The sequence below is a fragment of the Crassostrea angulata genome, chromosome 10, assembly GCF_025612915.1.
Source record: "Crassostrea angulata isolate pt1a10 chromosome 10, ASM2561291v2, whole genome shotgun sequence".
NCBI lineage: Eukaryota > Metazoa > Mollusca > Bivalvia > Ostreida > Ostreidae > Magallana > Magallana angulata.
In genome coordinates, this window is record NC_069120.1 from 10,114,679 (window position 1) to 10,135,106 (window position 20,428).

Below are 20,428 nucleotides of genomic sequence, written 5' to 3' on the forward strand. Positions count from 1 at the left end.
GAACAAGGCAAAGTACGGTACATATCGTCAAGCTATCAACTGAGGCTAGTAAAAATTTCATTACATGTAGCTGAATACTCCAACAGAATATTTTTCCCCTTTGTTATATCAAAACACATCTTTAAAATTTCTAGTGCTACAAATCAACACAAAAAAATATTCCCTTATACAGGTATAAACCCTTACTCAGCCACACAACAACATGAAATTTTAATTGTATTACTTTTCCTTCACTCATCAAGCTGTCATCTGGAACACATTTTCCTGTAGACCCAAGAGTGACTTCACATCTACATGGTCTACAAGGATACCGAGAGTGAGGGGTTTCCCCGAGTGGGCGGTAATATCCATCCAGACATCTCTCACAGTTTATTCCAGTGGTATAGTCCTGAAAAATTAAATTGAAAATGTACGGCCAGTAAAATTTAAACACTGATACTATATACAATCACAAATCTGTCAGTAAAAGGTAAATAATAAAAGAAAGAGGTAAAGGTGGAAATGATGGTGACTACATGACTCCAAACCAGGCAGCTGAATCCAAGGCCAAGCTGCGACGGAGGCGATTTTGGCAGAACAAGAATTTGAAAGTAAATTATGTTTATGTACACACCTAGAAATTTTTACAGCATCAGTTAATTTACTTTAGAGTCTAAACATATTCCTCCTCTCTTATTATAAACTCTTGGAGGGTTGAAATATAGTGATTTTATGCAATAGTGTTTACTTCAGTCTATATAGACTCCTTTCCTACCATACTGCTTCGTTGTATTCTATGTGACAATCATAACACAGATGATCTCACTTAACTTACAGTCTATACATACCCCTCCCCCATCATACTCCCCACTGTGTTCTATGTGTCCCTCACGTTACAGTCTAAACAGACTCCTCCCCCATCATACTCCCCCGCTGTGTATTGTGTGTCCCTTATCTTACAGTCTATACAGACTCCTCTCCCATCATACTCCCCCTCTGTGTTCTATGTGTCCCTTACCTTACAGTCTATACAGACTCCTCCCCCATCATACTCCCCCTCTGTGTTCTATGTGTCCCTTACCTTACAGTCTATACAGACTCCTCCCCCATCATACTCCCCCTCTGTGTTCTATGTGTCCCTTACCTTACAGTCTATACAGACTTCTCCCCCATCATACTCCCCCGCTGTGTACTGTGTGTCCCTTACCTTACAGTCTATACAGACTCCTCCCCCATCATACTCCCCCTCTCTGTTCTATGTGTCCCTTATCTTACAGTCTATACAGACTTTTCCCCCATCATACTCCCCCGCTGTGTACTGTGTGTCCCTTACCTTACAGTCTATACAGACTCCTCCCCCATCATACTCCCCCCGCTGTGTGTTCATGTGTGCCTTACCTTACAGTCTATACATACCCCTCCCCCATCATACTCCCCCGCTGTGTTCTATGTGTCCATTTCCTTACAGTCTATACAGACTCCTCCCCCATCATACTCCCCCGCTGTGTTCTGTGTGTCCCTTACCTTACAGTCTATACAGACTCCTCCCCCATCATACTCCCCCGCTGTGTTCATGTGTCCCTTACCTTACAGTCTATACAAACTCCCCCTTACCTTACAGTCTATACAGACTCCTCCCCCATCATACTCCCCCGCTGTGTTAAGACTGAGCCTCATTGCATCCACTGTGGCATTATACACACACTCTGTGGAATGGCCATGACAGTTGCATTCTGGAAATCAAAAATAAAATTAGTCAGACTCATTTCTTTTCAAAAAATAAGATGTTTTTGAAAAATTATTTCTTATCAAGCAACACTTACAGGAAACTAGAGGCAAAATCTAAAGCTAAAATCTTACTTTCACATTTGAGGCCATTGTTCCCTGGTCGCCATGGTTTTTGGTAGTAGAATTCACAACATTTTTCACAATTATTGCCACAAGTGTTGTGCTTGCACTCACAATAAAGCCTCTGTAGTAAAAGAAAAGTTAACATCAAAAGAGTGTCATTTTCATCTTCTTTCCATTACTTTAGTACTGTGATTGTAGGGATAAATACATGTACTTGAGTCAAGTTTTGCATTCTACATGCTTACTGCTCAAACAGATTTTGAATGGATCGAGGTATTGCAATGAATAACATTTTGTGATTTCTTTACTTCTGAAAAAATGACTTCAAAGTGAATTCTTTGAGACACAGTAATTGCAAAATTTTACCTCACATATATATTTATAGAAATCTGTAACATTGATTTCTTTATCTTTTATTATACTTATACATATGTACCGGTAACAATTCACGTAAGTATGGTATGACACTTTGGATGCTTACATCTGAGTTGGGTCGAGGTAAACAAACGGAAGCATGACCATAGCAGATACACTGCCCTCCAATGGAAATATCTTTGATGGAATAAAAGTACTGAAACAAAAAACAATCCTGATTCAGTTGTCTAATCAAATGTATAATGGAATAAACTATCTTTTGTGTAAATAATTTGAAAAACAAACTTAAAAAAACACTGGAAAAAAGCTCTTTTTGGCTGTGACCAAACCAAATATCATTGCAATGATAAAGCACGGAGCAGAAGAATACATGTACTTTTAAGCACATAAGCAACACAACATGTATTCTTATTCAAGTCAGTAAGGTCAGAGTCTTACCCTCCTGGTAACAGATGGATCGATGAACTTGAGGTCACTGGATGACCTGAAGGTCATGAGGTCAGCATTGAGTGTCCTTATCTTCTGTAATCTCAGTCTGACATAGCGAGCTGAGGTAAACTCCTGTTACAATTTAAAATACTCATAAATAGATCTACTGCATATCAATTATATCAATTACACCTCATAAATCTAAGGTACGAAATATGGAATAAAAGAAAATGACAGATGATATCTACTTTAAAGAAATACAAATGCTGGGATTATGATCATTACAAAGAGCTAAGCAAAAAATGAAATGTACTTCATAATGCAAAGCTTTTGAACTCAACATCAGTTCAACAAGGGATAGAAATTTTCTGTACTTTAAAGTTTTCCACATGAAACATGTATGGTGTCCACTGCCCAAAGAAGAGGACCCCCAAATATGTTTAATGGAAGTTATGGAATTCTGAATTGTCAGAAAATTTAGTTTTGAATCGATCAATGAACTAAAGTCTCCAAAGAGCAGTTTTACAGTATGCTTCCTGCAGCCTCGTTTTTTATCAATCCTAAACATGTGATACAATGACTGAGTTAGACTAATTTTTATGGATATGTCTGTAGTTTGCCTTTGATTGACAAGAGCAGATTTAATTACTTCTTCTGTGGAGTACATGCATTTGTTTCAAACCTGTTCCCTGGAGGTTATAAATTTGAAAATTAGGGTCAAGATCCATTATTGTAACAATTCACACTGTCTTTTAGATATCTACTTTATTGCTCGCTGATACAGTAAGTAATTGAAAAATTGCATGGTAATGTAATTTCTATATTTAGATGCCAAAAATTATTTAAATGTGAAATGGATGAAAATGAAAATCTAGTGATCACATAAAGTCACATTGATACAAGTGATATTGTTTTAATATGTGGGAACCACTTATTGTTGATTGCCAAATTTTTTTTACAGATTCAATGGCACTTAATTAAATGGATTCAATTTCATGAATGGTAAATAAAGATAAAGTTTTATAATTCATTGAATTATTAAAATTTGTGGATGAGGGGTACCCATAATGTCAAAAAAACTGAGCCAACATGAAAATTAATGATTTACAGTAAGGAACCTAATTCATCTTCTGATAACACTGGGAATACATGTACTTGAAAATTCCAATTTTTTTTTAATATATGTATAACATGTACCTAAGCCTTCTCACTTTTCATGCAACAAACACAAGACAGCCAGTGTGTCAGCGTGATCAAGTTAATTTGTCTTAGTCTTCAACTATTAACACTTGCATGCTGTGTTTAAGGGTTTTTTTTTCGCTCTGAAACATGTTTCCCATAAAATGGAAGCATTAAGAGTATAAAGGTCTGGTCGTAGAGTGGGGGAGCAGGACACTAGTGGATCCTAATTACACAGGTATGTCAGTGTTTATTAGAATGGGATTAGAAAGGAATTTCTACCACATAAACTTTCTGGCTTTTTACGATCAGCTGTGGATCATCTAACTTGGTAATCAGAGGAGTACTTTGATGTCTGTATCAGAGTAAAGAAGCTCAATGAAACAAAGGGGCCTTAATAAACAGACAGAGCAGCTTACACTCAAAATTTTATCATCACACTATGATTCATGTTCATGCACAATATGCTGAGGAAAATTAGCTTAATTTAGGGTAATTCTTACACCTTCATCACACAAGTAGAGAGATAGCGCATCAAATGAGTGATTTGATATCATCAGCACTGATCTTATATATATATAATTACCAGCAGAGTTGGGCTCGGATTCTTTACTCCCGGTCTCCCATTGACAAGCGATATGAAAATCTGCACAAAAAGAAAATAGTCAATACTCTAAGTTATCTAAATACACAACCTTTCTTTATTATCTTTTATTCTTCTCACAAAAAAAATTATTACTTAATTACATGTATATTATAAAAGAGTATCCAAACTCTATTCTGCATTGCAAAGAAATCAATAATACGGGAGTCGGACTCTGACAACGTATAGTGTGCTCAAAATTTATGAGGATTGCTTTGTGGATTTCAAATAAATTTAATTCTATTTAAAGACTGTACTTCTCCATTTTCCAGTGGGTAGATTTTTGAGTATTTTGTTGTACAGATAACCTCGTCATCTCTGAGGTAGGTGGGAATTTTACGACTGGCCTTTATGCCGTACAATTTTTTGCAGTCTCGATTTCGAAGACCAAAGTACTGCCAGGGCTGAAAATTCACGCCATCAATGGATCTTTCCAGAATCCAGTTCCCCGGCCGTGGGGAGTTGGCTGCCTTTACTATGACGTAAGCTACCTGGTAAACCTAGAAAAAGAACAAAGTTTAAGTTACAAGAACACTTGAGAAATAGAGAAGGGGGGGGGGGGGGCTGTGGAATCTTTTAAACCTGTAATGAAAAACCAAATTACATAAAAGTGATAACTTAAAAAATCCTGTTTAAAATTCATAAAATAAGCTGAAGGTGCAGGGACCACACTAAATGATTTTTTCTCATAAATCATAAAAGTCTGAGTAAGTGATCTGACACAATAAGGCTATTGATAACTTTGAAGTAAACAAAATCAAATAAATATAATCCCTGTTTATGGGAGAAACAGGTAAAAGCAAATGTACCTCACATCAAAATTACTTTCACAGAACTTATCAATAAAAATTCCCATATTTTCCACATTTGTAGCGAGTTAATAAGATTTCTGCAGTTCAATAGTTCTGTATCTCAAGTTCCGTCTCTTATTGTGCCAATGCACCTGTGTTTTCTGTGCAATGATACAGAACAACAAGGAAATACAAATCACCAAAATTTTCCAAAATGTCATTTATTTGTTATTTCTTTTGATCAACATACTTGCAACAATACAAATAATTATGTGAATGAAAATCCATTTTTTAAATGCCAAACCAACTCAAGAGGCTATAAACACTCATTTTCTTTTTACAAGAAAAAAAAACCTTGGACATTGTTCTATTAAAATTCAAGCAAATGAAGCGTGAAAGATTTTGAACTTGATTGAAGTTCTCTAAATTTTTTCAATGCATGCTTTGTTAGGTTTCGATTTTTAACTTTGATTTTCTGAGCTGATATAAAAGCTCTTGTTAAATATGAAACACAACGCAGACCTGAAGTTAAAAAAGAATTGTGTTTAGTGCTCTCTACTCATAATATCCTTAATGTAAGAATGTATTATATAATATCATAATTTAATAGACATATTCTCCTAGTGTGTAAAAAAAAAAAAATCCATATACTTCCACTACTAGTCAAACAGTTAAAAGTTTTCAAAAGCGATTTCAATCTTGTGAGCGATTTCAATCTTGTGAGCGCTTTCATTAATCAAGTCCTTCATTTGTTCATATGTCTTCAAAAGACAAGTGCTCTGGTCAAAAGGTGACATTTATGTGACACCTTTAGTGTTCCACTGACACATAAATGACTTCATTGACTTGCATTGTAAATACTCTCTCTCTCTGTCCAAAACTCTTGTGCATTTCGTTTCCATTTTTATTCAATTTCATCAAATTTAATAAAATCCCTTATTACCAGACATTTATCTCATTCCCTCAAATTACCCCCCCCCCCCCCCAAATTGTTCAGGTATGCTAGAGGTAAGAGGTATTCTATGAATGCTATCAAAAAGAACAAAAATAAGTCACAAATTAAAAAGAAATATTAACTCATAATGTGATGTCCACTGGTTCCAACAGAGAAATGTAAAAAAAAAAAATCTTTAAGATTGTCTAGTCCTGACTTACACTGTAAGCTTATTCGCCACACACTGACAAGATGGAGTAAAGCAGTGGGCTCACTGGATTGTGTTTGTTCATACTTTAAATGATATTTTATGGCTGTGGTAAATTTACTTTGTCGTGTAGATAAAAACTTTGAAAGAGTAATCCTGACCCCTGCTAAGATAACTGGAAAGAAAAGGAATATCAACTCTTGTCTATATAGAGCCTCTCCAGACAAACTTGTGGCCAGCTACTTGACTAAGAAATTTATTACCAGGGTGCATTTCAATTCCATTTTTTAAAAAGCAAATTTCTTCTGATGATGATAGATTAACATTCTAAGTTACCTATGCCCTTCTGATTTCAGACACCCCCTACAATGCTGTGTTTATAAAGAAAAAATCCGAATTTCAACAGGTCGACTTCTATCTATAGAAAAATGACACCCCAGTGTATTATCCCATTGAGTTGTATGTGATGATATGTCATATCAGTCCAGTAGATTACTCCAAAACAAACAATAAACATACATGTAACAATGACATAATCAGGTAAATCTATATACTTTCTAGGGGAGATGAACTATGACCCTTATCAGCTGTTAAACATAACTGTCTCCAAAGCTATAGTCCATTTCACATTCTGAAAGCTATTCCCGGGATTCAAGGACTTATTTATGCCTGTAAATCATCACCATATCAGCCCAAATTTCAATTTGGCAAGTGTTAATGGCTAAAAGCTTTTATTAGTGGATCTAATTTGCACCTGCCACCTAATGTAGAAATGGGGTCACCCAATACCAGACTTCTTAGTATTCAGAGCAGATTGGCTTAAACAAATTTGTAATACATTTTTTTTTCTATGAGCATATCCTTTTTAAAATTGTTGAATTAAAAACCTTAAAACACGTGTGTAATGATCTAATTTTCCAAAGTTGAAGGTGCCCGAATTTGTAAATCTACAAGACGGCTGCAAATTAAGAAACCAATTAGCTTGGATATGTATACAATCCATGTTTTTAAGATAAACTTATTAACATCATATAATGCAGTTCTAAGACATCTAACAATTTTTTTTACCCTTTTTCTTTATATATCACGAACTGTTTTGGTAGGGATGAAAGACTTGAGTTTGCATGGTCACAGTATCACGTCTTAATGACAGTTTGAAGGTGTATTAAATTATACACAGAACTCTGTAATTATATATTCACAGTCAGTCACATACTATTACAATAAAAACTTAAATTCTAAACATGAAACAGAATAAGGGCATTGCATGTTGGCAAAAGAAATACTTGATGGGCAAAATATAAGGCACTGGAGAGGTGTGATACTTGATCAAAGAGTTCAGATCTTTATGACGCTTTACAAAGTGGCCTGCCCAAAGAATGACGAACAAATTGACCTGATTAGGATCCAGAATTCAGGGGCTTCATACATGACAACCCTCCAACCACTGCTCAGATGATATACTAAACACCAAGACAAACATTTTACACACATATTTACAAGGTCTCTTTCAACACTTAAATCCCTGCAAATATTGGACTCTGATAAAGCTATGATAAATGGAGGCGATTCTTATCTCCCTTGGAGTACCAAGTTCCAAATACCAATGTAGGCTACATTCATGAAAAAGGTGAGGGAGATATATATGTCAACACAATAAATCTATAACTTTTTAATAAAAGACCTCATTTCTGGTCTTCTACAGATTGCCAATGCTTTCCCCCACGCTAAGACAAAATCAAGAACTTGGCGACATCTAATTTTGTTTTAGAACATTTCAGGTGTCTCCAAGTTCACCTTGGAAGAAAAAAAATGAGACTACGGAGTACACTTTAATTAGCTTGTGAGGTGCGAGATAGGGTAATTGTAGGGTAGGTGACATTTCAACCCACAACACTCCGAAAATGAATGGGTTCCAGAGCACTGCATTATGTGTATCCGAATCTAGCCCCAAGCATGCAACACCCATGACTTTTTCTTGGTATTAGGCTTGAATAATATTCTTTCAAACTTGTGGTTAATGCACATATAAGGCTTTACTTTATAATTGTACAAATAATTGACAAAATCTTCACCACAGAAGATATATATGACATCTAAGCCCTGCAGTGAAGACAAACAGAATTTTTTTTACTACCTTAAAGGGACAATATAAACATGGTAACTATCATAATTCTTTATATACTGCTTTAATAAGACATTCAGCGGTATAAACCTACTCATTACTCCGGGTATTGACCATCTGGATTTATTCTTGCATAAATATGTGTCATTTTTAATCACTCTTGGCAATGTAAATGTGACTGCATGGGAATAAAAACTATTTCCATTTCATTTAATTCAGCTGTATTGAGAAACTTTAATTTCTCCCCGAGCTTTCTTAGGCTTCCCAGGTGTGGTCTAATCAATTCCGATTTCTTCCACACAAAAAACTGCACCCACGACAATGACAAACAAGATCATAAATTACATATCAGATGATGTGTGAGACTTTAACAGGCCTTCTTTAAACCGTTTTATGCTCCATTTAGGACCAAATCATGCAGAATTGACATTTGTACTTGTCGAATGGATGAGTTTTGGAAGATAAGACAATTCTGACTTCCTTAATTTCTCTGTGTCATGTGATTGTCGGTGAATTAGGGCTGTAGTCGGTGGGGGCTTCAGACTCTTGTATTAATTACTGATCTGCATCCCTGTACAACCTACAGATAGCCTGACACTAATGAAGGGTGTCTATAAAACCTCAAAGCTTAGTCTTCTACTTAAAACAATTAAACCAGAGAGAATGGCAAACCATGTTTGCACTAAATAATATGGGCTGGATGAAGTGCATTTTACAAAAATCAATTCATCGGCACAACTCCCTTTCTGAATGGAGAGTGTTGGAATCATCTTACTCATTTAGAAAATATTTCAGTGATTTAACTTGGGTTTGAATTCGTTCAATCTTAACAATATTTGTTTTACAACTCTCAATTTGGCTATTCATCACTATGAATTGTCAATAAAATGTAAAATGAAAGATGTGTCATAATGCATGATGAATAAACCTGTTGTAAATTTTAATATTCCCATGCTTTATTACAACTACAAAATCTTGTAAGGATTTAATATGCTATTGTCCATTTCACAAAAATTATAAAGAAACGGCTTACTTTACTAATCATTCAAAGGATCAGAATTTGAAGACAGGGGAATTCAGAGTCATTAACCCTTAGCCTTTTTATGGCTTCTAAGTGCAGTCAAAATTCAAATCTAACACAGCATGAAAGAGAAGCTGTTAATTACAGTGTGTGAGAATTCAAAGAAGATAATGAACTACACCAGATTAGATAACTTAAGCTTTGCAGTGGCTCTTTAATGAGATTTGTAAAGAGTGCAAGCATCATGGTATTTAATGAGAAATTATATACTGCTTAAGGATTTCAAACTGAAGGCATATAAATTCTAAAATTGTTGATGATCGACTGTAACAAACAAAGCTTCATGATTTTTGTTCCTTTTGGTGAAACTCCATGGATATCCTTTACCTACCAAAGAAATTTCGAATCTCTCTCTCTCTCTCTCTCTCTCTCTCTCTCTCTCTCTCTCTCTCTCTCTATCTCATTAATTCATGAACTAAGAGGATTAACAGACATTTTTCAAAATTAATCTAGGTTAATGCATCTGGATATCATATTCTGCTTCTCTAATCAATAGTCAAAATTTAATCTGCCCCACTGCAAAAGATCAGGTTTGAATGACTCAACACTGGATGGAATTCCTTAATCCCTTTCTTCCAATGCTTGCTCTGCCTCTTTGTCATGTCTGCAAGCTTTAAATGACTTCATGCATACAGGTAAGTTTAATGGGAAGGTGCACACAACTTGAAATACCAGTCATCAAACTTACAGCACAAAGGCATGAACCAGTGTTCTTGTGCAAAACAACATTGCATTTCAAAGGCTTTAATAAGTGAAACAACAACACATTCTGTTCAACTAAGGATTCTTATTTCTAATGAAAATCTACAAATATATTGATATCTCTTTCTACTGAATAGGTTAAACTAATTATAATCATTTATCATAAGGTGTAAAGATATAAAGCTTGTATAGTTGTATATTTGCATAATGATTTGTAAGCCTGCATGTTTTACTACATTTCATTACTTTCCTTTGGTCGATAAGATTAGAATTATTTCTTATGTGAAATTAAATGATGAGATCTTTTTGATCTCCATGCCAAAATCATAACTTTTAAAGCTGTAACACCGAATATGATTTCATTTGCAAAACAAGTGTATTTTTTACTTTTTTTTGTAAAAGTAAAAAGTTATGGAATTTCTTACTCAGTTCTGTTTGCTATTCCATATATGTCATTGATAGATACCACATATATTAATTTTATTTTTTCAAATAATTTCATAATTTTCGATTTTTATGACATTGACTCCTGCTCCATAAGTAACAAGAGTCAAGGTCAATTAAGACAGCTGTTTAATGTCTGTCATACTAATCATATGTCAAAAAGATGTTTCACTGGGTACAGCTGGTTCCTTAGTATTACACTGTAACATTTGTATAAGTGAAAAATAACATTACAGACACTTTGGGGCTACTTAACACCATACGATAAACTCAATGGCATAAATTTTGTCACACAACAACCACTATTTACATAACAAACTGTTTGTGCTAATCAAGAAATCTGAAGCACACATCATCTTTGATCTTCCTTGCATCAAACAAAGTGTCTACTTCATGTTAAAGAGATTGCTTTTATTCCAGTTCCTTTATACTTGGTGTCTACCTTTTTATACCATATTGTCTACCTTTGAATAGATTTCTGGGGTACATCACAGAAACATGGAGATAAGATGCCAATCTTTACACACTATGGAATTTCTTCAATAAAACTACAAAATGGTGAGAATATAAAATATACAATGGAACCCACATGATTTTATTTCAGAGTGTAGTATGACAACAGCGATTCACTCAAGAACACAATCAGAATCATCCTATCAATATAGTTGTCGTAAGAATACTAAATTGTACAAAAACTTTAAATATCAACAACATTAAATCTCCAATCTGTAATGTTAATTTGGTATGCACAAAAACAAGTTGCTCACAAACCGAAAAACAACAAGACACAACAATAGCCCAAAAGGCGACCTTACATCAAATCATATTTGACAGATACTTTTCAGCAATGAAATTTAATATCTGTTCAGAAGTAAACTCCTGGTATTGGTTGATATGCACCTACCTTGTTGTACAATGTGAAACGTTTAAAAGTTTAAAATAAAACCATTCTATCAAACTTCTAATGTCTGACACCTGAACTAATGCAAAATCAATCACATAGGGTGTGATAACATTTAAAATATTTAACTTCAATGATGCATTTTGACAAAGCAGTTTAAAGGTCACTCAAAAGTTGATCAAATATGACAAGAATCATTTTAACCATACTTCTATTTACATATCAAACATTTAATGTCAGGGCTGTCTGTTCTACAATAATCCAGCAAGGGCACCTTTAGACACCAGTTACTTTCTTTTCTAGTTTCAATGATTCAAGAACTTTCACACTCTTGCATTAAATTGCATTTTCTGTACTCGAGTATATGATTTCCTTTTTCCCTCCATTGTCATTTGTGATTTAAATCTGAATCTCATTTAAATGAGATACATTTTTATCAATACTGGTATACCACATCAGATATGCTCAGATATTTTCAGATGAAATTTTTTAATTTTGTCCCATTATCAAATTTTTTCATTCAGAATTTATGTAGTGTGAGAATGCAGCATAGGTAACTGTTGGCTTATTGCGGGATAAGATCAGATATGATTCAATTTTGCACAGTTGAGATTTTCCTGTGGTTTTTTTCCCCCCATAAATTTGCTAATTTTTAAATGAGACATTTAAAGAACTTCAAATGACACTGCCATAGTTTTTATTACAGTAATGATTAATGCAGCTCACAAACTGACCTTTCAATATAAATGCAACAACTCATGGGATATTATATTCATATAGACTCAGGATGTGGATATAATATGACTTTTACTAAAACTAAAAAAGAAATTGGGTCTAATGTCTCAACTATACCTGCTTGAGGTCAAGGGTAATGGTGACATAGTTAAACTTTGCTCCGTTGGTGAGGGTGGGACTTTGCCACCAGGAATTCCTCCCATTTATAGCATTAGTTATTGGATGTCGCTGTCTTTCATCTCGGCTTCTAGCGTCGCAGATGTCACAATGCGAGTTCTTGTACGGGAAAATCTTGACATGGTCTACAAGCTTACAGAATACTTCACTCTTTTCTTCTCCACAGGTTGCATTAACACTTATGGTTGACCTTGTTGCCAAATTCAGAATGTTTGGGAATAATCCAATATCATCTGAAAAAACAAAAACATACCCTTAAACACCTTGAAAAATATCATTCAATATCACATAATGGATTGGTGTTGTAATTTCTCTCTTTTTTTTGTAAGAAGAGAAAATACAATACATGTAAATAACTTTTGTGCTTTTGTAAGAGAAAATACAGTCAAACTCCCATAATCTCAAACTAGATATGGGACTCTTTAAAAACTTTGAGATATCAGAGTATTCTTGATATAAGAGACATAAGTAACAGAGATTGGCAACTGATCGAAATCTCGCAGTTCTTATTGTAAAGTATTCCCAGTTAAAATCAGTATGTCTTTCAAATACACAATTATATCAAAATATAAACAGCTAAAACCTATTACCAAAACATTATATTTTCATGAGTTTATGTCTTATAAACAATATTAAAAGAGTTTTAGGCGGCAGTTGGCAACCCATTGTCCGAGTATATTAATCTGATTTTTCAATTTTTTGTTTCAAAAATGCCTAAAACCTTTGCACATTTTTCATAAAAACCAATATCCTTTTGGTTCAAGATCATTATCTCAGTTTACTAATATTGAGTTCTCAAAGTAAGGTTGGTCCCGTAACATTTTTCAACAACAGAACACGCTATAGTCTGTCCCAAGTTATTGCTTCCATCACTTTTTGATTATTTTTAATAAAAATACACATACCTGTGAAAGAAATGCTGTTGAAATCGATAAAAGGGAAAATATCCAAGACATCTTCATTGACAAATTATCATTTTTCACTCATAACAGTTCACAGGAACAAAAATAGATTTCTTACAGAGATTTATAATGGGAAATGTTTACATCTTTTCTCCATTCTGAATTCACACGGAAAACCTTGCACAATTTTCAACGTTATCATCCGGGCATAATTATGGCTGATGCAATGCAAAATCCCCGTAGACTTTCTATTTTGGGATGTGTATTGAAACCTGAAGCGGTAGAGGGGGCGTTTCATAACAGATAATCTGGACATTTTACATATTAGTGGATAAACGTAGTTTAAGCACAAAGGTATTTATGACTATGGAAATATCAAGCGAAAAGTGATGGAAGCAAAAACCCGGGACAGAGTATAATGGTGAAGTAGCCAATCTCTGTTCTTTATGTCTCTGGTGATATCAATGGTAAAATACTTCAAAAATAGGTGGTTGGGACATACAAATCACTTCGACATATCCATTATATTCGAGATATCAGTGTTTGAGATATCAAAGTTCAACTGTATCCTATTATAATCAACACTAATCTGGCATGTTTTTATAAGATTGTAACGGGATGGGAGAAATAATGACCGACCAGACCAGGATTCGAACCCGGGCCCCCTGAACCTCTAGTCAGGTGCTCTACCAACTCAGCTATCTGGTGCCGGTATTCGAACCGGTCTGACCGTCACATTCCTCCCCCCTTAAATGATCTTCGTCTCCGAAGATCACCTCAAGCTCTTCCCCTGGCAGGAGTTCACCTGTCAGTTCCAGGGGTTGGTCACGGCACCAAGTGTAACGGGATGGGAGAAATAATGACGGACCAGACTGGGATTCGAACCCGGGCCCCCTGAATCTCTAGTCAGGTGCTCTACCAACTCAGCTATCTGGCGCCGGTATTCGAACCGGTCTGACCGTCACAAGATAATGTGTTATATTTTGAGAGAGGACAAGCAAAATTGTAGTTGTAAGATGTTAAAATGACAGCTGGTGAGCCGAAAAGCTGTATGTAATTCCTGCTGCAGTCGTCCGAAATGTCGCACTGTAAAGTATTACAGTAAAATCTCTTGAAATTCTAGAAAATCTCGAGAATATCCAGATCTATAGGCCTATAAATAGTCTGGTGAGAAAAGAAATGCTGTCGCCACTTTGTCTCATTTCGTATAAAAAAAAATACCACTACATCAATAGCGGCTCTTAATGATCGTATTCATAATTCCCATCGATAACAACATAAACAAAATGACTTATTCAAGTTATTGAGTGACTGAAAACAATTTTCATTTTTCCCTCCATCGTGTCATTAGGTAAGCCGTACTTGAAATTTCATTAGATGGTACGTCTTCTTTTCGAATTCGAAACTGATATACAGCTGGAATACGTTCATGAAGATATTCACCTTTTTTTTCAATTCGCAATGTTGAATGGGGCAATGGGGAATGCAGGCACGTAGCATCGGGGGGGGGGGGGGGGGGGGGGGAGGCCGCCCCCCCCCCCACTTTTTCTTGCAGCAACTAATTTTTTTTTAAATTTACATATAAAAAATTGAATTATCATGGAGTTGCCCCCCCCCCCCTACTTTTTGGGAGTATGTAACAAATTGATATCAAAATAAGGATATTAGGAGTGAAATTGGAGTTATAATGAAGTTATAGATATACTACGCCAGCGCCCCCCCCCCCCCCCCCCCCACGGATTATGATTCAAAATTTCCTTCTTCTTTTTTTTTGCTTGTCAAGATTTTTGGGATGAGTATGCCCCCCTTTCAAAAACGATGCTACGTGCCTGGAATGCACGGACTCTTGACCAATCTTTACATTTAGCAATTTTACTAATTAGTATTCATGTACGACATCGACATATTGATATGATATTAATTTTTAGCCTTGATATGCGTATGAGAATGCTTAGAAATGGAAAATATAATTTTGTGAAAGAATACAGTCAGCCAGACTTATAAATTTGATTAGACTACACATTTATCATAAATAACCACGTTGCCTCACCATGTAAAATCATACAATTTGTTATATCGGAGAATCTTTGCCACCGAGCCATATTAACTAGTTAAAGGAAACATATGCGACTATGTTGCTGTTTAGAAATTTGATGTAATCTCTCGTAGTTTTATAATTCGGGGACAAACTATAGTGTGTTCCTCATCAGCAAGATACTTTCTTTCACCTCAGTCGACTTTCTATGGGGCTCACCTGCGCGCTCTCGCAAATGCCCACACATTAAAAGGGAACAAATGGTTTAATTACAGAAACCAAATAACAAATTTTTACACATAAGAGGGACTTCACACAAAATTCTTTTATCTGTGGTTTCTACCGTTACAGTGCTTATGCGCTAAACCAATAAAACGTCAATTCATTTCTCCAATAAAGGCCACCGCTCAAATACCCCAGTGTTGACTGGGGTGGGTACCTGAATGAGTGAAATACGGGGCCTTATCGTAACTTATTTCCTGAATAACTTTGTCAGCAAATAAAAGGTTCAAAGTACGGATTCCGTGTTACCATTCAGTTTTCTCTGTTTGTGCAAAACATACTGTATATAGCGAATCTGCATTAATACCATACAACCTTTAATTGATGGTGCAATGACGAAAAAACATTTTTAAACTTTACAACGCCCACGCCTTTAATTCAATGCATTCCAGGGATGGACGCATTGTTTTTGCATGCGATGCAGAGAGGGGGTGCAGATTATACATGCACTTTCCAACTTTCTTTGCATTTGACGAAAAAAAAAATCAATTTCTATACAAACGCCCATACTTCAATTCAACACTTTTCGCCATGGCTTTTTTGCTAACAATCGAAAAGAGAGAGAGAGAGAGAGAGAGAGAGAGAGAGAGAGAGAGAGAGAGAGAGAGAGAGAGAGAGAGAGAGAGAGAGAGAGAGCTAGCTAGCTTCACAGTTTACATTGATATTCATGCAGTCCGACCTTCGCCCCTTTCAATGACTGAAGAAACGTGTTTAATAGTTTTAACGCCTTGGTAACATTTCTGGTTATTTCTTCAATTTCTATGGACAGGGCAACTGTTGGGCGACTATTAACTCATTTCGTCTCAATCTTGCCGCCTCTTACAGCACTCAAAAACAGATTTGGAGAGAGATTATTAGATTAACATCCTGTTAAAATATTCAAAAAGATTAGAAGGGTTTTTTTTTTTGCCTGCACGTTAGTGTAGAAAACAGAGCATATTAATGTTTAGAAATATTTCATTTAGCTTGTCAGTTTCACAAGAGTATAGGAATTTATAGGCACAAACGTAACGGGCAGTAGGCCCCGCTACAATAAAGACCCACACAGAATTAAAAAGTCACAATTCTTTGGATGTAGACTTAAAATAGTAAGCCACTAATTCACTACAGATTATAAGAATTAATAAAAGGTATACAAATTATCTTCTACTATAAAAGTTACTCGGATTATCCGCTGTGTTGCAGGTGGTCCGCGTACGGTCTTATATCTTTTATTTCTTTCATGTATTCTGATCTAATTTTGAATGCATAAAATCCCGTTTAATCAAGGTATAAATAAAATCGAATTTAGTTCAAACCGCAACCTGAGATAAGGTTGTGTCACACATACTTTTTTGACAGGTAAACTTACCTTGGCATTCGATTGCAGGTAAAAATAGAGTCCAAAAAACAAAGACAAACCAGGTGTTGGAAACCATGTTTTTACCACAAGACTGGGACACATAAAATCTACCCGTGTGCAGGAAAAGTCATTTTATCCATTGCTTCCTTCCTCGCATTTACGGAGAAAGCAGACGCTCTCTGAATTTCCCGGCCCGTCACGCATGGGAGAACACACTCTGACCGTAAAAATACCACTATAGTCTGTTTCCGGTCTTGTACCGACGGAATTTGCCGAGAAAGCAGAAAAGAAAGGAATGATGACTTACATGGTTAACGAATTAAAGCGCAAAGTCCATGAAGATCAATTGCTTTCCTATTAAGTTGTGGGCCATTAATCATAGTATGATTAAAAGAATATATTGGATTAATGTAAATATGTCTAATAATTATCAATTACAAATTCACTTACAAAGGTCTATTGACAATAAAAAAATTATTTCAATTTTTTGTTTTACATAAACAGATTAACATGTTAACAATGTAAATACTAAAAGTTTATTTTTATACTGTATATTTTGTAACAATTCAATATCATAATTTTTAAAGAGAAGAAAAAGTTAGATAATAGGCATAATGTATGTGTATGCCTTGGAAATATATGAATAATACCATATATGATTATCTCACATACAACCAAGACCACCCCATCTCTCTCTCTCTCTCTCTCTCTCTCTCTCTGTGCGAAGGTATCTAGACCGAGGGAGTTGTCCCTCTTGTACTCTTGTCATATAGTTCGTCTTCAAATGCTGTGCCTGCGTATTAAAATTTGTATATATTGAGCTATGTAGATTCGAAAAACGAGAAATTAACAAACAGTCCAACAGGTAATATACTGGTACTGATGGTAAATGACGCATCGTTTCTTAATTGGAGAATCAGCGTCAAATGACGCATGTCTCATCCAAGCTCTTTTAATGTATGTTTCACCTCTCTCGGTAACGGTAGATGAAACTATATTTAATGTTTGTAAACTATAAAGTTTCAAAAACGATAAACAACGTTTATCAAGTGTTAACTATAGTTTACGGACACTAAACTATAGTTAACTATAGTTTATTGTTAACAACAGTTTATGATTCGTAAACTATAGTTTATGATTCGTAAACTATAGTTAACGATTCGTTACCTATATTAACGGTCCGTTATGAATTGATTTTATTTGTAAAACCATATTTAACGGTTGTAAACTATAGTTTACGAATGATAATACAAGTTTACCTGTCTGCAAATAACGTTAACGATCGATTTTGCTGATAGATATAGATTAACATCTGTAATCTGTAATTTGCATTCATTATCTATGGTTAAGAGTTGTTAATCATAATTTTACACTCTTGAAACTATATTAATCAGATAAACTATGTTTTGCAATCGCAAATGGTTGTTTTCAGTGTTTAATATAGCACTTCTGAAACATAGATATTAGCGATAACTATGGTTTACAGATGTAAAATATAGATTAACGGCGTAAACTATAGTTTTATGTCTGTAAACTACAGTTTACAACCGTTAAACCTAGTTGATCGACTTTGAAACTATGATTAGCTTAATTTTTTGAATTTGGCGTGCCAAAGTTATGAATTCTGCAAAGTAAATAATAACAAAAATTCTTTACATTATACCGATATTTAGATATGTATGGCACGCCAAATTCACAAAAATGAGCTAAACATAGTTTCGCATTTGATAAATTAGGTTTATCGACTGTTAATTATAGTTTACGAACCTCAAACTGTAGTTAACGATTCGTTAACTATAGTTTTAATCTGTAAAACTATATTTAACGGTTGTAAACTATAGTTAACGAATGAGAATCTAAGTTTATCTGTCTGCAAATAACGTTAACGATAGATTTTGCTGATAAATATAGATTCACATCTGTAAACTATAATTTACCTTCGTTAACTATGATTAAGAGTTGTTAATCATTGTTTCACAATCGTGAAACTATATTTATCAGATATACTATGTTTTGCAATCGCAAATGGTTGTTTTCAGTGTTAATTTTAGTTTTACATTTCTGAAACATAGATGATCGAGTTAACTATGGTTTACAGATGTGAAATAAAGATTAACGGCGTTAAATAAAGTTTCACAGATGATGGACCAGGTTTATTGACTGTTAACTATAGTTTACGGACGCTAAACTATAGTTAACAATAGTTTATTGTTAACTATAGTTAACGAACCGTAAACTATAGTTAACGATTCGTTAACTATAATTATCGATCCGTTAACTATAGTTTTCATCTGCAAAATCATATTTAACGGTTGTAAACTATAGTCAACGAATAATAATCTTAGTTTATATATCTGCAAATAACATTTACAATTGATTTTGCTGATAAATATAGATTCCCATCTGTAAACTATAATTTGCATTCGTTAACTATGGTTAAGAGTTGTTAGTCATAGTTTCACACTCGTGAAACTATATTTATCATATAAACTATGTTTTGCAATCGCAAATGGTTGTTTTCAGTGTTTAATATAGTTTTACACTTCTGAAACATAGATGATCGCGGTAACTATGGTTTACAGATGTAAAATATAGATTATTGTCGTTAACTACAGTTTTCTGCCCGTAAACTGTAGTTTACAACCGTTAAACCTAGTTTATCGACTGTGAAACTATGATTAGCTCATTTTTGTAAATTTGGCGTGCCATAGATATGCAGATATGTTTATTAAAGTCCAAGGATGTAATATAACCAAAACAAAAATGCATATCACATTCAGATATACATGTATACGAACGTTTATATGATTGGGTTAAAGTCCAACCATAATTAACATTTTTGAAAATATAGTTTCGATTTCATTTCTTGGACCTCGCAATATTGAATCGCTGCACTCTGAATGGCGGGTGCATTGTCCGCTTAGTTTCATTGAAAGGGTAGGTATGGAAACAGCATAATGCCGATACAACGAAAATATAACAGGCCACTGAGTAAGTGATACAAGATACCAAAAACTGTACACATGATCTCCCATGCTATGTTGTGGCTTGGAGCGTACATACATGTAACATGGCATGAGATTTTGGTTTGATTTGCGTGAGTTTAGAGGTTACGTTTGAATAGTGTTCGCACCGTGTTGATTTCGTGTATTCTTCGATCGATTTTATCATCTGACAACAATAAACTTCATGACAAAAGGTTTCGATCCAGACTTATCTACTGTAGTATTTATTTCATTGTTTATCTATCAACATGATTAACATTCACGAATACATTTTGTTTATTTGCAATTAAGCAAAATTGTTAATTTTA

The 20,428-nt window shown here is 34.7% G+C and overlaps 1 protein-coding gene across 6 annotated transcripts in view; it reads right to left on the reverse strand.

The window, feature by feature from the left end:
- The window catches only part of LOC128168336 (laminin subunit alpha-2-like), a 63,343-nt gene extending 45,928 nt beyond the window's left edge, over positions 1–17,415 (reverse strand). For 2 of the 6 annotated variants that reach the window (XM_052834573.1, XM_052834572.1), the window contains exons 1-9: positions 17,125–17,410; positions 12,495–12,787; positions 4,714–4,956; positions 4,400–4,459; positions 2,644–2,766; positions 2,312–2,401; positions 1,840–1,951; positions 1,594–1,712; positions 224–388 (exon numbers count right to left, since the gene is read on the reverse strand). In XM_052834573.1, the coding sequence (XP_052690533.1) occupies positions 224–388; positions 1,594–1,712; positions 1,840–1,951; positions 2,312–2,401; positions 2,644–2,766; positions 4,400–4,459; positions 4,714–4,956; positions 12,495–12,787; positions 17,125–17,191 (1,272 nt within the window). In that variant the 5' untranslated portion in view covers positions 17,192–17,410. Of the gene's footprint in view, positions 1–223; positions 389–1,593; positions 1,713–1,839; positions 1,952–2,311; positions 2,402–2,643; positions 2,767–4,399; positions 4,460–4,713; positions 4,957–12,494; positions 12,788–17,124 lie in introns of all 6 variants that reach the window. The other 4 variants (XM_052834574.1, XM_052834570.1, XM_052834571.1 and 1 more) reach the window with 4 other exon arrangements.
- Positions 17,416–20,428: the final 3,013 nt, after the last annotated feature.